This window comes from Ovis aries, chromosome 2, assembly GCF_016772045.2.
Source record: "Ovis aries strain OAR_USU_Benz2616 breed Rambouillet chromosome 2, ARS-UI_Ramb_v3.0, whole genome shotgun sequence".
Lineage (NCBI taxonomy): Eukaryota > Metazoa > Chordata > Mammalia > Artiodactyla > Bovidae > Ovis > Ovis aries.
Genome location: NC_056055.1, coordinates 72826527 through 72846655, shown reverse-complemented (window position 1 = coordinate 72846655; position 20129 = coordinate 72826527). Strand labels below are relative to the sequence as shown.

Genomic DNA, 20129 nt, shown 5'->3' with positions numbered 1-20129 from the left:
TCTGCATCTCTTGCCAGTTAACATCAATACTTCTTCAATTTAAATTAATTGCTAAGTGAAGACATCTTCCCAGCAATGAACAACACTTTTCATCTGACCTGCCAGTCCCCTTTGATTAACGGCAGTTGCCTAGAGAATAGTTTTGAGGATTCCAAGGCCGTCACAAAGCTCCAGGGTAAAGAGTGTTGTAATCAGCTAGTGCTGCCTGCCATGGGACAGGACTGGAAGCAGCGGCTCGAATACAGTACAATTTGGGAATATAAATTAAGCAATATAATAGCACAGAGAAGGGAAATCATCTCTGATTGGCAGTCAGAGAAGTCTATATGATGAAAGTGAAAAATGAGATCCACCATCAAGGATGGGTAGAATAATAGTGGGTGAAACACCATGAGCAGAAGCAGTAGGACAGGAGAGCATTATACATCCTGGGAAAGTAACTTTTAGACAAGCTCAACTAGAGTAACTTCAAATACAAAATTTATGTGGAAGAGGAGTAAGGGAAAGGACTAAGCACTGTCGGATGCCTCAGGTTCAAAGACATAATAAAGAAAAGCCAAGAGACAGATAAGAGATGGAGTAAGAAGGAGGCTGCTAGGCTTTATTTAGCTATTATACAAGAGTCAAGTCTGTAAGAATGCTCTGAACTATAATTTGGGTGTATCCAAGTTTTCTAGGAAGCAGTCTTACTTAATGGTTAATAACCACAGTTTTGGAGTCAGTTCTGGGTGCAAATCCCAGTTCTGAGTATGACCTCAGTCATGTGACTTAAGCCTTGTACATTTCAGTCTCCTTATCTGTAAAATAAGTATAGGGTCAATTGGGAAATAATGTGCATAAAAGTCATAATAAACCCTCCATAAGTATTACCAATTAGACTCAGCTACCCACAAGAAAAATAAATTGTCAAAGAAGAAACTGTATCTCCCTCATTGCTTCATAATTTGGGAAATCTCATAGGAAATTTGTAAAGTGGTTAAGTGACTGAGAAAATAATTAAGTATATGAAATAGGCACAGAATCAGTTTATTTTCCAGTAATGCTTGGAGGCTTGGAGATTAGGCTTTCTGTGGTTAGGCATTTTTGATGATGGTCCATTTATTTTGTTGTTGAATTGATTCTTTACTGAATTATAAGTAACTAGATAATTATTAAGCAATACAACAGTGGTAGAATAATCATTTAATTTTATAATCTCATTCAAGATTCTCATCTAAGGGTTTCCTCCTTAGTCAAGTAAGTGCAGTTTTAACCCCCTGAGAAAAGCAAGTCCAAATTGTTATCTCAATGCAGCTGTAAAAATGAACACACAGTGCAGACCCTCACTGAAGTCACACCTGAACAGAAGTTCCTCTCCCCAAAGCCACCACTTTGCTTCAATAGGTCGACCTAGCAGAGTCACACGACGCTGGTATCAGGACCTTTCCTGGACACAGGGAAATCTGCTAAGACAACCGTCCTGCCTGTGGACCCAGTTATGGACTCTGTGACCAAGAAGGGCCCTGGGGACAAAGACCTCAGCCTAAGCGTGGAGGGACTGGTGGGAGGGTTTTGCTTCCTCAATGCTGGCTCTAGGACTTGCGGTGGAGAATGAGGCATAACTTCCTCTCTGTCCTGACGGAGTAGGGACCATGGCCCAGAGCTCACACAGCTGGGGCTGGGCCTGGGAGGGGAATCACCCAGGACACACAACATGAAGTGTCTATGAGCTGGGACGAGGTCTGCCCATCCCGGAAAGCGCAGGAGTATTTGTTGGAAAGGAAATATTCTACCTCTGGTAATGGAACAGGCAGTCAGCAGATATTTTTCAAACACAGGGTAGTAACATTTCTGGCAATGAGTGAGTCAGTGAAACACTTCCTTTCCATTAACAGAGGTGTTACTGTGGAGCTTACTAATTACAACAGAGCCCTCTTTGTCACCGTTTAGGTCTGTTTCCTCAGCAAGTATAATGAGTTAGCTCCTTCAAAATCTATCTGCTGGGCTAAACTATAGCTACAAAGTGAATTATTGGCTTAGTAGTAACTGTCTCCAATATTGTCTTCTATTAGATGTATGTTGAACATTCAAAATAGGAAAGGCTTGCTACTTTAACACACACTGCTGCAGAGGAGTCTAAGTGGGCCACTAGGTGTTGTCTAAGATGAGTTCATTTTCTTCAAGAGTGTTCCAGTCCCCATGGTATCTGTGATCCCAGATCTCCAGAGACATTAACACGGGGGAGACCTGCAGCTCTTCAGGTGGACAGAGCTGCCTGGCATCAGGCCAGCATGTCACTGACTCCCTACAGGACAGCTAATTCCAGTCTCAGCTCTATTAAAGATAATCACAGCTCCTCCCAAGTAATTAACGTGGAAAGTTCTCTCTTTATAAGCAAGTGCTCATCTGAGTCTGTATATGCTCTCTGATTGCTAATTCCTAATCCCATTTATTTGTACCTTGTCTGTGCAACCCAGGGTTTTCTTCCATCTGAGCAACTATATGAGTGCCACCAAATCCAGATTTGGCATGTGATAGCTTTCTACATCTTGTGTGATCATTTTAAGCTTCCTTTATTTCTTATGCCCACTGCTCAAATTTTTGACAGATGGTAAGTTTGATCAACTAAAAATCACAATCTTTTCAGTGATTCTACAACTCTGGTGGATTCTGATTTGGTTCCAAAACTGAAACCAAACCAGGCATGGGTATTCAAAGCCCAAAACGGTTTCCCTAATTCTTCCATATGTGAAAGTGGGATCTAGTCAGCTAAAGGATTGCTTCCCCAATATACTTAATTAAGCAAATATGTGCAAGACACACATTCTTGTATAGAAACTATACAAGTTTTTAGACCTTATATTACTGTTGTAATGAATAATTTAAAGCTGACATAGAACATTACCTTGGTAACAGTTCCACACACAATTTACATTATTATATCCCAAGTCACAGATGTAGAACAACTGGTTCAACATCAAGGTCATTTTATCCTCTAGTAATGACTGTGTGTATGTGTGTTAAATTGCTCTGGTTGTGTCCAGCTCTTTGTGACGCTATGGACCATAGCCCGCCAGGCTCCTCTGTCCATGGGATTCTCCTGGCAAGAATACTGGAGTGGGTTGCCATTTCCTCCTCCAGGGGATCTTCCCCACCCAGGGACTGAACCTGAACCTGCAGCTCCTGCAACTTCTGCATTGCAGGCGCATTCTTCACCACTGAGCCATCAGGGAAGCCAGTAATGACCTTAACTCTTCCTAAGTTCCCTAAGAAGAGTTCCTCTGACTCTGAGCAATGAACTGAGGAATGACTACACAAGCATAGAGCTAAAGGATCTTAAATCTAGAAGGAACTTCAGTGATCCAACCCAGGGTCAACAAGCGTGCAGCACACACGCCACTGTTTCCTGATCTTAAGCCCTTGGCAGACATCGGTAATCAAGTTCAGAACTTTTGTTTCCAATTCTTTCTCAACAAAATATCACCTCAGACAGTCAGCTACCTATAAATGGGAGTTGGCACATCAATGAAATCTTTGTTCTCTTCCAGCTAATCCAAACCTCTCTTCCTTCCGATAAGAAGGGTAATAGGAATGCTTCTGCCCTCTAGGGGTCTATAACCTAGTTGTGAGGCAGAAAAGTTAACATACTTGATAAGTATGTATAATACTGTTAATCTGTCTTAGTGATGCAAATCACAGAAGGCTGAAGCAGGCAGAGAAGAATGTATGATGGAATTCAAGCTTAGGTTTGGGCTAATTTACTCATTCAATAAACAAAGATAACCTCTTACTATCTCCCTGGGTCATAAATGACTCAACAATTCAACAAATGTATTGAGCACACCAGGCATTGTGACAGGTGGTATGGATATAGTGAGGGGCAGCCAGAATTCCTTCCCTCAAGGGCTCTTCAAGGGTCAGTGGAGAGGGCGAATATGAGCAAATACTCTAACTACTTGGACTTCCCTGTAGCTCAGACTGTAAAGCATCTGCCTACAATGCGGGAGACCTGGGTTCGGTCCCTGGGTTGGGAAGATCCCCTGGCGAAGGAAATGGCAATCCACTTCAGTACTCCTGCCTGGAAAATCCCATGGACAGAGGAGCCTGGTAGGCTACAGTCCATGGGGTCGCAAAGAGTCAGATATGACTGAGTGACTTCACTTTCACTTTCTTTCCAACTACAGGGCAACAAAGAGCAAGTTGATATTGGTTCTGTGCAGTGGGAAGGCATGATAGTTCTTCTCCAAGCTGCTGCCCCAGCCAGGACTCCCTCTCCTGCTAGAGATCACCACCTCCTTGTTCCAAGGACCAAATCTAGTCAAGGAGTGTCAGGTCAACCTGCCGAACACCTCACAGAGCCATCTTTTCCTTCCTACTCCCACTGCGGCTGCCCTGCTGAGGCCCCCATCTCCCTCTCTACCTGGACCTCAACAGCAATCCCCTGGGCGTTCTGCCCATCTGCAACCTTACCCTCCTTGGATCCATTCACCACATCCATTTGCCTCAAGGATCTTTTCTAAGCACAGTCCTGACCATGTCACTGCCCAGCTTCATCCCCAGAAGCATGTCTGAACTCATCAGTGTGGCATTCCAATCCCTCTAGGATCCAGCCCCTGACCTCTGTGGCAGCTTTGCTTTTTTCCCCTCATGTACCTCAGTCACACCCTTTGCACCAGTCACACCAAGCCCCTTAGTTCGAAGGTAAGAAGGGCTGACTTTGAAGGTGGAAAGAATAGCAGGGGAGACTCATGGACCAAGGTGTAAGGGTGATGCTGAGCCTAGAGTGAAGACCAACCTGGCTAATGAGTCCAGCAAACCCCACAGGAACAGTGTTCCTCCAGGGTATACACTGCAATTCTGAGAGTCCCAGGAGGCATGCTTCTGCCCCTTCTCAGTCTCAGGGGAGAAAGGGGCAACTGCAGCCCAAATCGAACACTACAGAGTCTTCATTCCCTATTTTGACGTGGCACACAGCCAGACCACCGTGATCCCCAAGAGGTTCTGTGACGACCAGGCAAATGGGGACAAAGATGGAGGACAGCATCCAAAGGAGGGGAAGGGAAAGTACAGTAAAGCTGGGAATTGCCAGTTGTTATCTGAGTGATCCTGAGTGAGTCCTGCACTTTTCCATGTCTGTTTCCTCATCCACATAATGGCAAAACAATAATGCCTACCTTACAGTTGCAATATTTTTCTCATTGATTTTTCTTAAGCATTTCCTAAGATTTCACTAACCATGACAGAAATGAGATTAGAAAAGTGGCTAATTGCACTAGCCTCCTGAGCTGGTCTCTCTGCTTACACCCTTGTGTCTGCTCTCTATGGTCTAAGAGCAGCAGGAGAGCAGATTAAGACAGTCAGACCATGTCACTACTCTGCTCAAAACCTTTTAACGGTTTCCCAACTCCAGTAAAAATCAGTCCTTATAAGAACACACACCATCCTATCGCCTCTCCCCCTCCCACTCCACTCCCATGCTCTTCCTCATGCTGGGATCTCCCCAGATATCTGTGTACATGTTCCCTCACTTCTTTCCAGTCTCAACTCAACTGTCGCCTTCTCAGCAGGGCCTGGTGGCTCAGTGGTAAAGAATTCACCTGCCAATGCAGGAGATGCAGGTTCCATCCCTGGGCCGAGAGGGTCCCCTGGATAAGGAAATGGTAACTCTAATATTCTTGCCTGGAAAATCCCAGGGAGAGAGGAGCCTGGCAGCTTACAGTCCATGGGAGTCCAAAAGGAGTTGGACACAACTTAGCAACTTAACAGCAGCAGCAGGGCCTTCCCATTCACCCTATTCCAACTATAACCGCCCAGTTCCAGTCCCTGCTTTATGTTGCTCTAGAACACTCTCACCACCCAACGTACTCTATCTATATTGTAGTTCACCTCTTTATCCGGTTTCCTGTCTACTTGTCTCCACTTCACCATATGCTCTATGAGGACAGGGGTTTTATTTTGTTCACTGTTACGTGCCCTAGCTCTAGAAAAGTCCCTGGCACACAGCAGATGCCTGATATAGATTTGTTGAATGAGCAAATGATTTAAGTGCCAGTTACAGTACTGGTATATTCCAAGGCTGAGCTGATCAGAGGCCCAGCAGCACAGACTGAAGCACATGAGTTTCATGATAACAAAATATATTCTGAACACTGAGCTGAAGCCATTCCCCCACCCCCATCTCATACTCAGGGGCTTCAGAGACATGCAGAAACACAGCAAGAGAGCTTATGCCACAGCTCAAATTAGCACTGCCAGATATATACTACAAGAGCCCCAGCGGAGGAGACATGAGGCTGGCTTGGGCAAGGATATTACTAAGGACATGAAGAAACTGTTCTCAGTTTTAGACAACAGAATCTGAATCTATAAATGATTGCTTCCTTTAGTGTGCTGAAGAAAATTATTCAGGAAGAATAAGCTCGTCGGCTCTGTCCTGTAAATAGCAATAGCTATATCCTTTCCTGAAAATCCATAAGCTGGAAATCAGATTTTTCAAATGACTGAAATAAAGCACAACCTGTCTGGATAGAATGATCAGGCTTTATGTTGTGAGCAGGGTGAGGGTTCCATGACTGCTTTGCCAACATTATACATGCTATGATCATTACCGGCTGACTTGAATTACAATGCACAGAATTCTCACACACTGATTCTGCTTGAACAGAATTCCCACTGAAAGCACAAAAATTCTTCCCTCAGAATTTCTGCCTGTTAAATGAAATGAAAACCATGCTATATGGGGCACGAAACAAAATGATTAATCCTTTCCATATCCTTTCAAAACAATGAATAGTGAGTGCTCTGGAGGCTGGTGTTCACCTCGACAGAACATGTCATCAAAATACTTGAATCACCCTAGACTCAATTCTAGGCTGGACACCAAGCAGGATAGAGAAAGATCATGAGATATCTTATTTCATAAGAAAATATTAATTTCCTCAGAATCAAGGTATTCAAATCACCTTAAAATGACATTTACTGAGTGCCTGTTATATGCTAGTCATACAACTAGGTATTTTCACATTATCTTAATCAACTCTAATAGCATAGGAGGGAATGAGCTATATCCCTATTTTCCAGATGAGGAAATTGAGGATTCCAGAGAATGAGAGATTTTGTCTAAATCACAGAGCATGACTGGATCAGAATTCAAATCTAAGACACTTGACTCCAGTCTCTGTTCTCATACTACTACACTACAGAAGCAAGGGAAAGGCCTGCAAGAATCGTAATGAATACAGTGAAAATAGTTCCTAATCCCTGGTGGCTCAGACCTTAAAGAATCTTTCTGCAATACAGAAGACCCAAGTTCGATTCCTCGGTTGGGAAGATCCCGGAGAAGGGAATGGCAATCCATTGCAGTACTTCCCTGGAGAATTCCAGGGACAGAGGAATCCATGGGGTCTCAGAGTCAGACATGACTGAGTGAGTGACACACACACACACACATACAATCAGATTTTACTAAAGGCCTCTCATCTGAAAATCCAAGATGTTATCTCCAGGACCTTGTAGGGTTTAACAGATAGTGAAAGACAGTCACTTTAACAAAGAAAGTCACTTAACTATTCAGTTTCTTTATTTCATGAGTAACAATATAAGGAAATAGTTAGCTTTTACTATCTCTTTGTCCACAAAAGAAATTAACATTTACACCTAGTAAAGATGACCTTTAATTTCATCTCCCCTCACATACTGCCTTGAAAAATCAGAGGCTTTCATCTGGCTGCTAAAAAGTTTTGCCCTTCACTTCAAAAATCAAAATACTTTAAAGTGTCAGGGCTGATGAATTATATATACCAGGGACAAAATACTTCAGTTTTAATCAGAAGATGATATTCTGTCAGGGTAATAAATTAAACGTTCTTCTTTTTTAAGGTCCACATGTTGAAAGGTTGAGAAAGGAGGCTACATGAGAGTGTTTGCGATCTCTGTTATCAGTTAAGACTGTTACAAAAATAAACTTACTATCATGGTCAAAAGGGCTTACGGATGGACTTAGCATCTCTGTTATAAGTTGGTTGCAATTTCACTTCTGGATTTAACCCAGAATGAGTTAGCACAGATGACAGAGACAGAGGTGTGACTTTTGTACTCAAGCCCAGTGCTCCAAAGACTGAAGAAAAGAGAACGATCCTGGGAAGGGCCTTGTGATGGGTGCACTGAGGGTGGTACAGGCCTGACACTTCTCAGACCGAGTTGAAATGCTCCAGGACTGCCTGATGTTACTCTCTGAGGAGCAAATGTGCTGAAAGACTTCAGTTGAGTACTTACAGATTTAATATTGTGTTTTCCTTTCTGGAGCAAAGTATCTGAATCACGCTCCCAGGGCTTACCCACGTTAAAACTGGAAAAAATTGCCCATCTGACACCAAAGGCCCCATCTGCAAAACAGACATGTTATCTCCCTTGACCCGGAAGATGTATATACGTGACAGGTTCTGAAGGCCAGGGAACGATTTTCAAAATCTTTGCCAAACCAGCCTTCAGTGAATCAGTAAACTCAACACCAGCATGCCACACGTGGTCAACAGGTGAATATCTCTGGAAAACCCCAGAGCTGAAAAGGCAGGATCATTTCACTTCCACAAGGAATCAGGAGGGAAATGCCAGCCTACCCAAAACCATCCTGAAGAAGGGATTTCACAATTAATTCTGGACTCTTGTCACTAGGAAAACAAAACCATCTCATCTATTTGGCTGCAGGTAAATCACATCACTCTTTTTGAGGAATCTGTTATTTAAAATGTGATGGGGCAGGATAGCCCTTTCCTTAGAGCCACGTGACTCTTCTTGGGGGAAACAGAGCTAAGTAGTCAAGACTTGCTCCTCTGCTTCTCTCTTTTCCTCCCACAGATAGCCTCTGCTAAAGTAATTCCAGGATGTTATTTATTTACTAGAAACCTGACTTTGCGCAAGGATCTAGAGGAGCAAATCCGACCCTGAGGATCGAGTTAACTTCCACAGACGTTTTTGAGGCGGGGCACCAAGAGAGAAAGCAGGTGACACCAAATATTCTGAGATCAAGAAGCAGCAGCTGGAGAGAAATGTGCTTGGGGTTGGGAGAGGCACAGGCTACCCCTCCTCCCAGCTCCAGTTTCCAAATGGAAGGTGAGGACTTCAAAGGAGCCTCACCTGCTGGGTGTCCCCACCTGGGCCAGGTCTTGGAGGAAAGGAGACAGTCTTGGCTCCAACACCAAAGAGGAACATCCCAAGGCCCAAGTTGTAAAACAGACAACCTGGCAGAAATTCAGAGTCTAAATTGGAATAACTCATACCTCTGAGCAATGGCTCAGACATTCACCTGATCCAGTGATGTGTCAGAAATAAATCACTTAAATACACCTTGTTTAAAAACAAGCAAATATGACTTAAATATTACTTTCAATAGAAAAGAAATGTGGCGAGCAGGGGAGCTCAAGGAGGCGACCTCGGTAGGTTTGCAGGGTGGAAAGGGAGAAATCTGATAGGTCTCCCTTCCCCTAGACTTCCTGCGGGCCATCACTGCACATCCCTAAATTCAAGCACAAATCTGGCAGGTTTTCCGTGCCTGAGTGCGGGCAGCGGCTCGCCGCCGCGTGGGCAGGCACCTTTCCAGGCACTGACTAGGAAGAGTGACCGACTGTAACATCCACACTCTCCCTCCCGCCGGGGACCGGACCATTCCTGAGGTTAAGATGCCTCTTCCAGTTCAACCGCGCAAACCATCATCCACACTCGCTCTGTCCGGACAACGCATGGTTCAGGGGGAAAAAGAGGAGGGGAGCAGATAGGATTTAAACAATTAAACCACATTTGCTTCCAAACGGTAAGAACGGAGACCTACTTGTTTCCCTTTCCCCCTTTCAAGTCCCTATGATCATTTTGGGTAAAGCAGGAACCCGAAGCTCACGGAGCACGCAAATGGGTGTCCCAGAGGAGCTTTGTTCTTCGCACGGAGAAATCAGCACCCTCGAGGGTAAGCCCCCGCGCGGTGTCGGAAGCCGAGGGGGAGCCGAGGCACCGAGCACCTGGTGCGCCAGCGCCATGCCGATCCTCACACGCGCCCGCCCCGCACGCGGCCTGGGTGCTGGGAGCGCGTGAGGGTGCGCGCGTCGCCCACCCGCCACGCATCTCACCTAGCACCACCGCGACCACGGTGGAAAGTAGCAGCCAATTATTCCTCAGGAAGCGCTTCCAGTCGCATCCCTTCCTCGCCGGCTTCCCCATAGCTGGCGCCCGGGCTCGGAACCACAATAGAGGCGGCCGCTATTGTGCGTGGGGCTCGCCCGTGCGCGCGGGGGCCGGGGAAACCCTGCGACGGCCGGTAGCTCCGCGGCGCGGTGGAGGAGGGTTGCGGGCGCGACGCGGAGAGGGTGTGCGCTAGCTGCCGCAGCCGCTGCTGTCACCACCGCCGCAGCCGCCACCTGAGCTCGTGCGCCGCGCCCGCCGCCCGTGCTGTGCGTGGCGGGCGCGCCCGGCTCCTCCTGCCGCCGCCGCGCTTGCGGCACCCGGGCCAACCAGCAAGGAAAGAGGGAGGAGCGGCCTGCCCAGGGAGGCGGGTGCGTGCGTGGTGCGCCCGGGGTACCGGTGGAGCAAGCCTGGGAGGGCGTTCGCGCTGTAGCTGGAGCCGGGTCGGCGCTCAGAAGAGCAGTGTGCTCCGCCCCAGTTTCAGGCTGGAGCCTTTCGCTATTTTTTTTTTTTAATTGGTCAGGCTAGGTTTTCGGATTTACAGTTTCCTCTGCTCCCTAATCCTTGCGGGGCGGAGGGGCGGAATCAGTGGCCCCTTTGGCTTGAACTTCAGCCTGCACACCCCCGCGCCTCCTCTTTCGCCACACCAGCTATTGTCAGTGCAGCACCCGAGCGGGGAGAGCTGGGGGGAACTGAGTTCTGTCTTGGGTTCCCTTTGCTTCTCGGACTTGCCAACAGCCTAGAAAGCCTGAAGCCTCTAGGAGTGAAAGAAAGAGTGCTAGGGGCAGAACGGGACTTTGTGAACTTTCACACGAGGTTTCTAACCCGCAGCCCCCAGAGGTATCGTTAACTCTCCTGCTTGGGTCCAGGGAGGTGAATCTCCTGTAGGACTGCCTGTGGACCCAGGGCTTGGAATGGACCCTCTTAGAACTTCCCTTCCGCTGCTTGCGGCTGGCTCCGTGGCCGCCCGAGGCCCCAGGGCTGTGAGACTTGGCACAGTAATTCAGACTGAGAACCCAACCGAGCGGAGCTGAGTGAAAGGTGGGCGGGCCCATCCCTCAGGGCAAACGTTTTGGAAAGGCAAAAGCAGGAGAGTTGGAGAAACTAGGTAAGTGCCGCGGAGTGAATTTTCTAATTTCCTTCCGTTCTTTTACTCAGTTTTCTTTTTCTTTTTTATTTCTCACCCTAGCTTGTACAAAACATTTTTCTTCCCTCAACCACACCGCCACCTCGCAGCTCTAGTCTTGCCTTCTCGTCAGCTTTCCTTAGGTTACCGCAGCCGCGCACCATTTTGCTGTTGTAGAGTCTCCTCCAGTTGGGGAATCTCCACAACTAAAAATTTTCTGATAACTAACTCCTCACAATTAGAGCGCCATTCCTTTGGGTAAACTAACAGAAGTGTCCTGGAAGAGAAAGTAAGTTTTATGAACCATGTACACTTTAGTATGAATGAGCTTATCAGCTCATTTCCACAAAATAAATTTTGAGAAAGGAAAGATAGAGGAATACCAACGTCGTTGTGTGCCTGGGGAAGATCTGAAGAAATGTCAGAAGAAGGGAAACTATTAAGAAAGAAGGGATAAAGATTTCCATCCTACAGTAAAAAGGCTGGAAATACTCAGATGTCCAGCATGAAAGGAATGGTAAATATTTTATGGAACTGCCATGCAGCTGTACATTATGCGGCCTCCATGAAGGAAGTTTATGACATTTCTAAGAGCATAGGATGGCACATGTCATAATAGGGAAAACAAGAAGATTAAATTGTTTATATAGTGTGATCACAACTATCTAAAACAAACATAAAACAAAGCCATGTACTTAGAAAAAAGTCTAGAAGGAAACACAAAATTTTAACAGTGCTCGTCTGGGTGATAATATGATGTCTGAATCTTTTTGCTTTCTATCCTTCTGTATTTTCCAAACTGTTTACCATAAGCACATCCATGCCCTTTACAGTTGTAGATAGGGCTGCATTTAAAGAATAAACAGGTCCTAAAGAGAGAAAAAACTTGAAGAATCTACGACAAACTTTGTACATTGCAGTAAAGTGAAGAGGAACTAAAAAGCCTCTTGATGAAAGTGAGAGAGGAGAGTGAAAAAGTTGGCTTAAAGCTCAACATTCAGAAAACTAAGATAATGCCATCCGGTCCCATCACTTCATGGGAAATAGATGGGAAACAGTGGAAATAGTGTCAGACTTAATTTTGGGGGGCTCCAAAATCTCTGCAGATGGTGATTGCAGCCATGAAATTAAAAGACGCTTACTCCTTGGAAGAAAAGTTATGACCTACCTAGATAGCATATTCAAAAGCAGAGACATTACTTTGCTGACTAAGGTCTGTCTAGTCAAGGCTATGGTTTTTCCTGTGGTCATGTATGGATGTGAGAGTTGGACTGTGAAGAAGGCTGAGCGCCAAAGAATTGATGCTTTTGAACTGTGGTGTTGGAGAAGACTCTTGAGAGTCCCTTGGACTGCCAGGAGATCCAACCAGTCCATTCTGAAGGAGATCAGCCCTGGGATTTCTTTTGGAAGGAATGATGCTAAAGCTGAAACTCCAGTACTATGGCCACCTCATTCAAAGAGTTGACTCATTGGAAAAGACTCTGATGTTGGGAGGGATTGGGGGCAGGAGGAGAAGGGGATGACAGAGGAAGAGATGGTTAGATGGCATCACTGACTTGATGGATGTGAGTTTGAGTGAACTCTGGGAGTTGGTGATGGACAGGTAGGCCTGGCGTGCTGCAGTTCATGGGGTCGCAAAGAGTTGGACACGACTGAGTGACTGAACTGAACTGAAAATAGTTACACCTGGGTTTTGGGGGTAGGATATATTTAGGTTTAAATCCCAGCACCACAATTTACCAGTTGGGTGTTCTTGGGCAAGTTATTAATACTTAAATTTTTTGTCTTGCTTTCTGCATGTATAAATGGAGGCATTCACAGTATTTATTTCATGAGGGTATTGTAAGAATTGAATACAAGAATGTATGTAAAAGACTTAGAACAGTGCCTGGCACGCAACAAGTGCCATCATGAGTTTTACTTGGAGTCAACCTAGGCAGGCATTTTCTTACTTCCTCCTTTGTTCCCTGCCTGTCCTAAAGATACGTTGAGCCATTTCACACACATAAGACCCTTTGTATATTGATTAATAGTAATTTCCTTTAAATTACTGTCAGGGACCCTAAATCTATTGTACTTTCACACGTAAAGCTCACATGTACATACTCATTTTATGCTTCTTTGAACTATGCAGTCTAAAAATAGGGTAATAAAAAAGGAAAATAGAATCTAAACATATACATTCATTTTGCAATAATTAACATCTCTGCAATAAAAGTCAAGAATCTCAGAAGTTCAAAGCATGTACGCCAGATGAATTATAAACTATGTATAGGCTTTACTAAATGGCAGTTCCACTTTCAGTTCAGTTCAGTACAGTCGCTCAGTCGTGTCCGACTCTTTGCGACCCCATGAATCGCAGCACACCAGGTCTACCTGTCCATCACCAACTCCCGGAGTTCACTCAGACTCACGTCCATCGAGTCCGTGATGCCATCCAGCCATCTCATCCTCTGTTGTCCCCTTCTCCTCCTGACCCCAGTCCCTCCCAGCATCAGCGTCTTTTCTAATGAGTCAACTCTTTGCATCAGGTGGCCAAAGTACTGGAGTTTCAGCTTTAGCATCATTCCTTCCAAAGAAATCCCAGGGCTGATCTCCTTCAGAATGGACTGGTTGGATCTCCTGGCAGTCCAAGGGACTCTCAAGAGTCTTCTCCAACACCACCAGTTCAAAAGCATCAATTATTCGGCCCTCAGCCTTCTTCACAGTCCAACTCTCACATCCATACATGACCACAGGAAAAACCATAGCCTTGACTAGACAGACCTTAGTCAGCAAAGTAATGTCTCTGCTTTTCAATATGCTATCTAGATTGGTCATAATTTTTCTTCCAAGGAGTAAGCGTCTTTTAATTTCATGGCTGCAATCACCATCTGCAGTGATTTTGGAGCTCCCCAAAATTAAGTCTGACACTATTTCCACTGTTTCCCCATCTATTTCCCATGAAGTGATGGGACCGGATGGCATTATCTTAGTTTTCTGAATGTTGAGCTTTAAGCCAACTTTTTCACTCTCCTCTTTCACTTTCATCAAGAGGCTTTTTAGTTCCTCTTCACTTTCTGCCATAAAGGTGGTGTCATCTGCATATCTGAGGTTATTGATATTTCTCCCAGCAGTCTTGACTCCAGCTTGTGTTTCTTCCAGTCCAGCATTTCTCACAATGTATTCTGCATATAAGTTAAATAAGCAGGGTGACAATATACAGCCTTGACGTACTCCTTTTCCTATTTGGAACTAGTCTGTTGTTCCATGTTCAGTTCTAACTGTTGCTTCCTGACCTGCATACAGATTACTCAAGAGGCAGGTCAGGTGGTCTGGTATTCCCATCTCTTTCAGAATTTTCCACAATTTATTGTGATCCACATAGTCAAAGGCTTTGGTGTAGTCAATAAATCAGAAATAGCTGTTTTTCTGGAACTCTCTTGCTTTTTCCATGATCCAGCGGATGTTGGCAATTTGATCTCTGGTTCCTCTGCCTTTTCTAAAACCAGCTTGAACATCAGGAAGTTCATGCTTCACATATTGTTGAAGCCTGGCTTGGAGAATTTTGAGCATTACTTTACTAGTATGTGAGATGAGTGCAATTGTGCGGTAGTTTGAGCATTCTTTGGCAGTGCCTTTCTTTGGAACTGGAATGAAAACTGACCTTTTCCAGTCCTGTGGCCACTACTGAGTTTTCCAAATTTGCTGGCATATTGAGTGCAGCACTTTCACAGCATCATCTTTCAGGATTTGAAATAGCTCCACTGGAAAGCCATCACCTCCACTAGCTTTGTTCATAGTGATGCTTTCTAAGGCCCACTTGACTTCACATTCCAGGATGTCTGGCTCTAGATGAGTGATCGCACCATCGTGATTATCTGGGTTGTGAAGATCTTTTTTGTACAGTTCTTCCATGTATTCTTGCCACCTCTTCTTAATATCTTCTGCTTCTGTTAGGTCCATACCATTTCTGTCCTTTATCGAGCCCATCTTTGCATGAAATGTTTCCTTGGTATCTCTAATTTTCTTGAAGAGATCTCTAGTCTTTCCTGTTCTGTTCTTTTCCTCTATTTCTTTGCACTGATCACTGAAGAAGGCTTTCTTATCTCTTCTTGCTATTCTTTGGAACTCTGCATTCAGATGCTTATATCTTACCTTTTCTCCTTTGCTTTTTGCCTCTCTTCTTTTCACAGCTATTTGTAAGGCCTCCTCAGACAGCCATTTTACTTTTTTGCATTTCTTTCCATGGGGATGGTCTTGATCCCTGCCTCCTGTACAATGTCACGAACCTAATTCCATAGTTCATCAGGCACTCTATCTATCAGATCTAGGCCCTTAAATCTATTTCTCACTTCCACTGTATAATCATAAGGGATTTGATTTAGGTCGTACCTGAATGGTCTAGCGGTTTTCCCTACTTTCTTCAGTTTGAGTCTGAATTTGGCAATAAGGAGTTCATGATCTGAGCCACAGTCAGCTCCTGGTCTTGTTTTTGTTGACTGTATAGAGCTTCTCCATCTTTGGCTGCAAAGAATATAATCAATCTGATTTCAGTGTTGAGCATCTGGTGATGTCCATGTGTAGAGTCTTCTCTTGTGTTGTTGGAAGAGGGTGTTTGCTATGACCAGTGCATTTTCTTGGCAAAACTCTATTAGTCTTTGCCCTGCTTCATTCCGCATTCCCAGGCCAAATTTACTTGTTACTCCAGGTGTTTCTTGACTTGCTACTTTTGCATTCCAGGTCCTTATAATAAAAAGGACATCTTTTTTGGGTGTTAGTTCTAAAAGGTCTTGTAAGTCTTCATAGAACCGTTCAGCTTCAGCTTCTTCAGCGTTACTGGTTGGGGCATAGATTTGGATTACTGTGATACTGAATGGTTTGCCTTGGAAATGAATAGAGATCATTCTGTCGTTTTGCATCCAAGTACTGCATTTTGGACTCTTTTGTTGACCATGATGGCTACACCATTTCTTCTGAGGGATTCCTCCCCATGGTGGTAGATGTAATGGTCATCTGAGTTAAATTCACCCATTCCAGTCCATTTTAGTTTGCTGATTCCTAGAATGTCGACGTTCACTCTTACCATCTCTTGTTTGACCACTTCCAATTTGCCTTGATTCATAGACCTGACATTCCAGGTTCCTATGCAATATTGCTCTTTACAGCATTGGACCTTGCTTCTATCACCAGTCACATCCACAGCTGCGTATTGTTTTTGCTTTGGCTCCATCCCTTCCTTCTTTCTGTAGTTATTTCTCCACTGATCTCCAGTAGTGTGTAGGGCACCTACTGACCTCGGGAGTTCCTCTTTCAGTATCCTATAATTTTGCCTTTTCATACTGTTCATGGGGTTCTCAAGGCAAGAATACTGAAGTGGTTTGCAATTCCTTTCTCCAGTGGACCACATTCTGTCAGACCTCTCCACCATGACCTGCCCGTCTTGGGCTGCCCCGCGGGCATGGCTTAGTTTCATTGAATTAGACAAGGCTGTGGTCCTAGTGTGATTAGATTCACTAGTTTTCTTTGAGTATGGTTTCAGTGTGTCTGCCCCTGATGCCCTCTTGCAACGCCTACCATCTTACTTGGGTTTCTCTTACCTTGGGAGTGGTGTATCTCTTCATGGCTGCTCCAGTAAAGTGCAGCCGCTGCTCCTTATCATGGACGAAGAGTATTTCCTCACCGCCGCCCTTCCTGACCTTCAACGTGGGATATCTCCTCTAGTCCCTCCTGCGCCCACGCAGCCACTGCTCTTTTAGCTGTAATAAAAGATAATTGATAAGCAAACAGTTAATAGTGCACTTAATATTTGCCAGACACCCTCCTGACCACTTTATACATACCACTACTTTGGTCCTCATGACAGTTCAGTGAAGTAGAGACTATTATATCCATGGGGCTGCTGGAAAAATCAAATGAGATCTTGTGTATTATCATTATTTTCATTTTAGAGCTGAGGAATTTGAGGTAAAGGAACGTTAAGTAACTTGCTTATCTTCCCTCCACTAGTCAGAGAAGGATCAAGGGTTGAACTCAGTGGTCTTTTTTTTTTCCAGATCATTTTATTATTTTCAAAAAATATAAATTTATTTATTTTAATTGGGGGTTAATTACTTTACAATATTGTATTGGTTTTGCCATACATCAACATGAATCTGCCACAGGCATACACGTGTTCCCCATCCTGAACCCCCCTTCCTCCTCTCTCCCCATACCATCCCTCTGGGTCATCTCAGTGCACCAGCCCCAAACATGCAGTATCATGCATCGAACCTGGACTGGCGATTCGTTTCATATATGATATTATATGTGTTTCAATGCCATTCTCCCAAATCATCCCACCGTCTCCTCCCACAGAGTCCAAAAGACTGTTCTATACATCTGTGTCTCTTTTGCTGTCTCACATACAGGGTTATCATTACCATCTTTCTAAATTCCATATATATGCATTAGTATACTGTGTTGGTGTTTTCCTTTCTGGCTTACTTCACTCTGTATAATAGGCTCCAGTTTCATCCACCTCATTTGAACTGATTCAAATGTATTCTTTTTAATGGCTGAGTAATACTCCATTGTGTATATATGCCACAGCTTTCTTATCCATTCATCTGCTGATGGACATCTAGGTTTTCTCCATATCCTGGCTATTATAAATAGTGCTGCGATGAACGTTGGAGTACACGTGTCTCTTTCAAATCTGGTTTCCTCAGTGTGTATGCCCAGCAGTGGGATTGCTGGGTCATAAGGCAGTTCTATTTCCAGTTTTTTAAGGAATCTCCACACTGTTCTCCATAGTGGCTGTACTAGTTTGCATTCCCACCAACAGTGTAAGAGGGTTCCCATTTCTCCACACCCTCTCCAGCATTTATTGCTTGCAGACTTTTGGATCGCAGCCATTCTGACTGGTGTTAAATGGTACCTCAATGTGGTTTTGATTTGCATTTCTCTGATAATGAGTGATGTTGAGCATCTTTTCATGTGTTTGTTAGCCATCTGTATGTCTTCTTTGGAGAAATGTCTGTTTAGTTCTTTGGCCCATTTTTTGATTGGGTCATTTATTTTTCTGGAGTTGAGCTGCATAAGTTGCTTGTATATTTTTGAGATTAGTTGTTTGTCAGTTGCTTCATTTGCTATTATTTTCTCCCGTTCTGAAGGCTGTCTTTTCACCTTGCTTAGAGTTTCCTTTGTTGTGCAGAAGCTTTTAAGTTTAGTTAGGTCCCATTTGTTTATTTTTGCTTTTATTTCCAGAATTCTGGGAGGTGGGTCATAGAGGATCCTGCTGTGATGTATGTCAGAGAGTGTGTGCCTATGTTCTCCTCTAGGAGTTTTATAGTTTCTGATCTTACGTTTAGATCTTTAATCCATTTTGAGTTTATCTTTGTGTATGGTGTTAGAAAGTGATCTAGTTTCATTCTTTTACAAGTGGTTGACCAGTTTTCCCAGCACCACTTGTTAAAGAGATTGTCTTTAATCCATTGTATATTCCTGCCTCCTATGTCAAAGATAAGGTGTCCATAGGTGCATGGATTTATCTCTGGGCTTTCTATTTTGTTCCATTGATCTATATTTCTGTCTTTGTGCCAGTACCATACTGTCTTGATGACTGTGGCTTTGTAGTAGAACCTGAAGTCAGGCAGGTTGATTCCTCCAGTTCCATTTTTCTTTCTCAAGATTGCTTTGGCTATTTGAGGTTTTCTGTATTTCCATAAAAATTGTGAAATTATTTGTTCTAGCTCTGTGAAAAATACCATTGGTAGCTTGATAGGGATTGCATTGAATCTATAGGTTGCTTTGGGTAGTATACTCATTTTCACTATATTGATTCTTCTGATCCATGGACATGGTATATTTCTCCATCTATTAGTGTCCTCTTTGATTTCTTTCATCAGTGTTTTATAGTTTTCTGTATATAGGTCTTTTGTTTCTTTAGGTAGATATATTGAACTCAGTGGTCTTGCTCAGCTAAGTACACAAACTCTGCATTAAACCACCACCTCTACTATGAGAAACAAATACAGAATTGTTATGGGAAAATTACTCTTGAGTTATGTGAATTTTACTCTACACAAGACTGTCAAGAATCTCTCCATCCACATCCAGGAAATGCTTTGGTGTCCTACAGTGCTGTGCTCAAGTGGAAACTGCATGCATTTTATGGGGCAGTGGTTGAACCCTTGAATCATTTCTCCATTGCTGCTATAAGCACTCAATAATTCTACCTGATTTCTCTGCCTAAGACAAGAAATGGAATAGGAAACATCACTTTGGAGAGAGACGAGATTGGAGACCCCTGGTGCTCAAGTTCTGTTCTTTTTTACTTTCTAAGCCTGAGCTAGTCATGGACACAAATAATTGCAAATTGGACAGGAGTGGAGAAGCATTTCTCTTGTAAACTGCCTGAGGAGATCTTAACTACTCAGCTCCCAAAATAAAATCTCCACTCTTCTGGGATAAGATCTTAAAGCCAAGTGGAAAGAAGGGTTAGGATTTTACCCCTCCAGTAGATCTCCCTTTTCCCTGGTCCCTCACATTCTTTCATCCTGCTGAAATATAACTTTGGCCAGTTCTTACTACATTACATTTTGCCAGTGTGTCTCTTTGCCTCTTCCTTCCTTCCTCCCTCCATCCCCTTCCCCCTTCTTTGTCCTCTCTCTCTTTCTACCATTTAAGTAACTCTGACATTTCCTTTATTGTTATTGTTTCTCTCTCTCTCTCTTAAATTGTTAACTCATGGACTCTCCTGTTAGTTATTAAAGAAAGGAGACTTTGACATTGTCACACAAGGTTAAGCCAGTGGGTGACAGCCTGGGTGACAGCCTGGCCTTATATATTACTTGGCATAGAAATGAAAAGGGGCATTCAGAAAGAAAAAGTA

General features: G+C 44.0%; 1 protein-coding gene and 1 long non-coding RNA gene across 2 annotated transcripts in view; one reads left to right on the top strand and one right to left on the bottom strand.

The window, feature by feature from the left end:
* The window catches only part of SLC1A1 (solute carrier family 1 member 1), a 74642-nt gene extending 64255 nt beyond the window's left edge, over positions 1–10387 (bottom strand). The window contains exon 1 of the mRNA XM_004004350.5: positions 10098–10387. Coding sequence (XP_004004399.1) covers positions 10098–10188 — 91 coding nt within the window. The 5' untranslated portion in view covers positions 10189–10387. The remainder of the gene's footprint in view (positions 1–10097) is intronic.
* Positions 10388–10539: 152 nt separating this feature from the next.
* The window catches only part of LOC132659178 (uncharacterized), an 81218-nt gene continuing 71628 nt past the window's right edge, over positions 10540–20129 (top strand). Inside the window, exon 1 of the long non-coding RNA XR_009599237.1 lies at positions 10540–11257. This is a non-coding gene — a long non-coding RNA (uncharacterized LOC132659178). The remainder of the gene's footprint in view (positions 11258–20129) is intronic.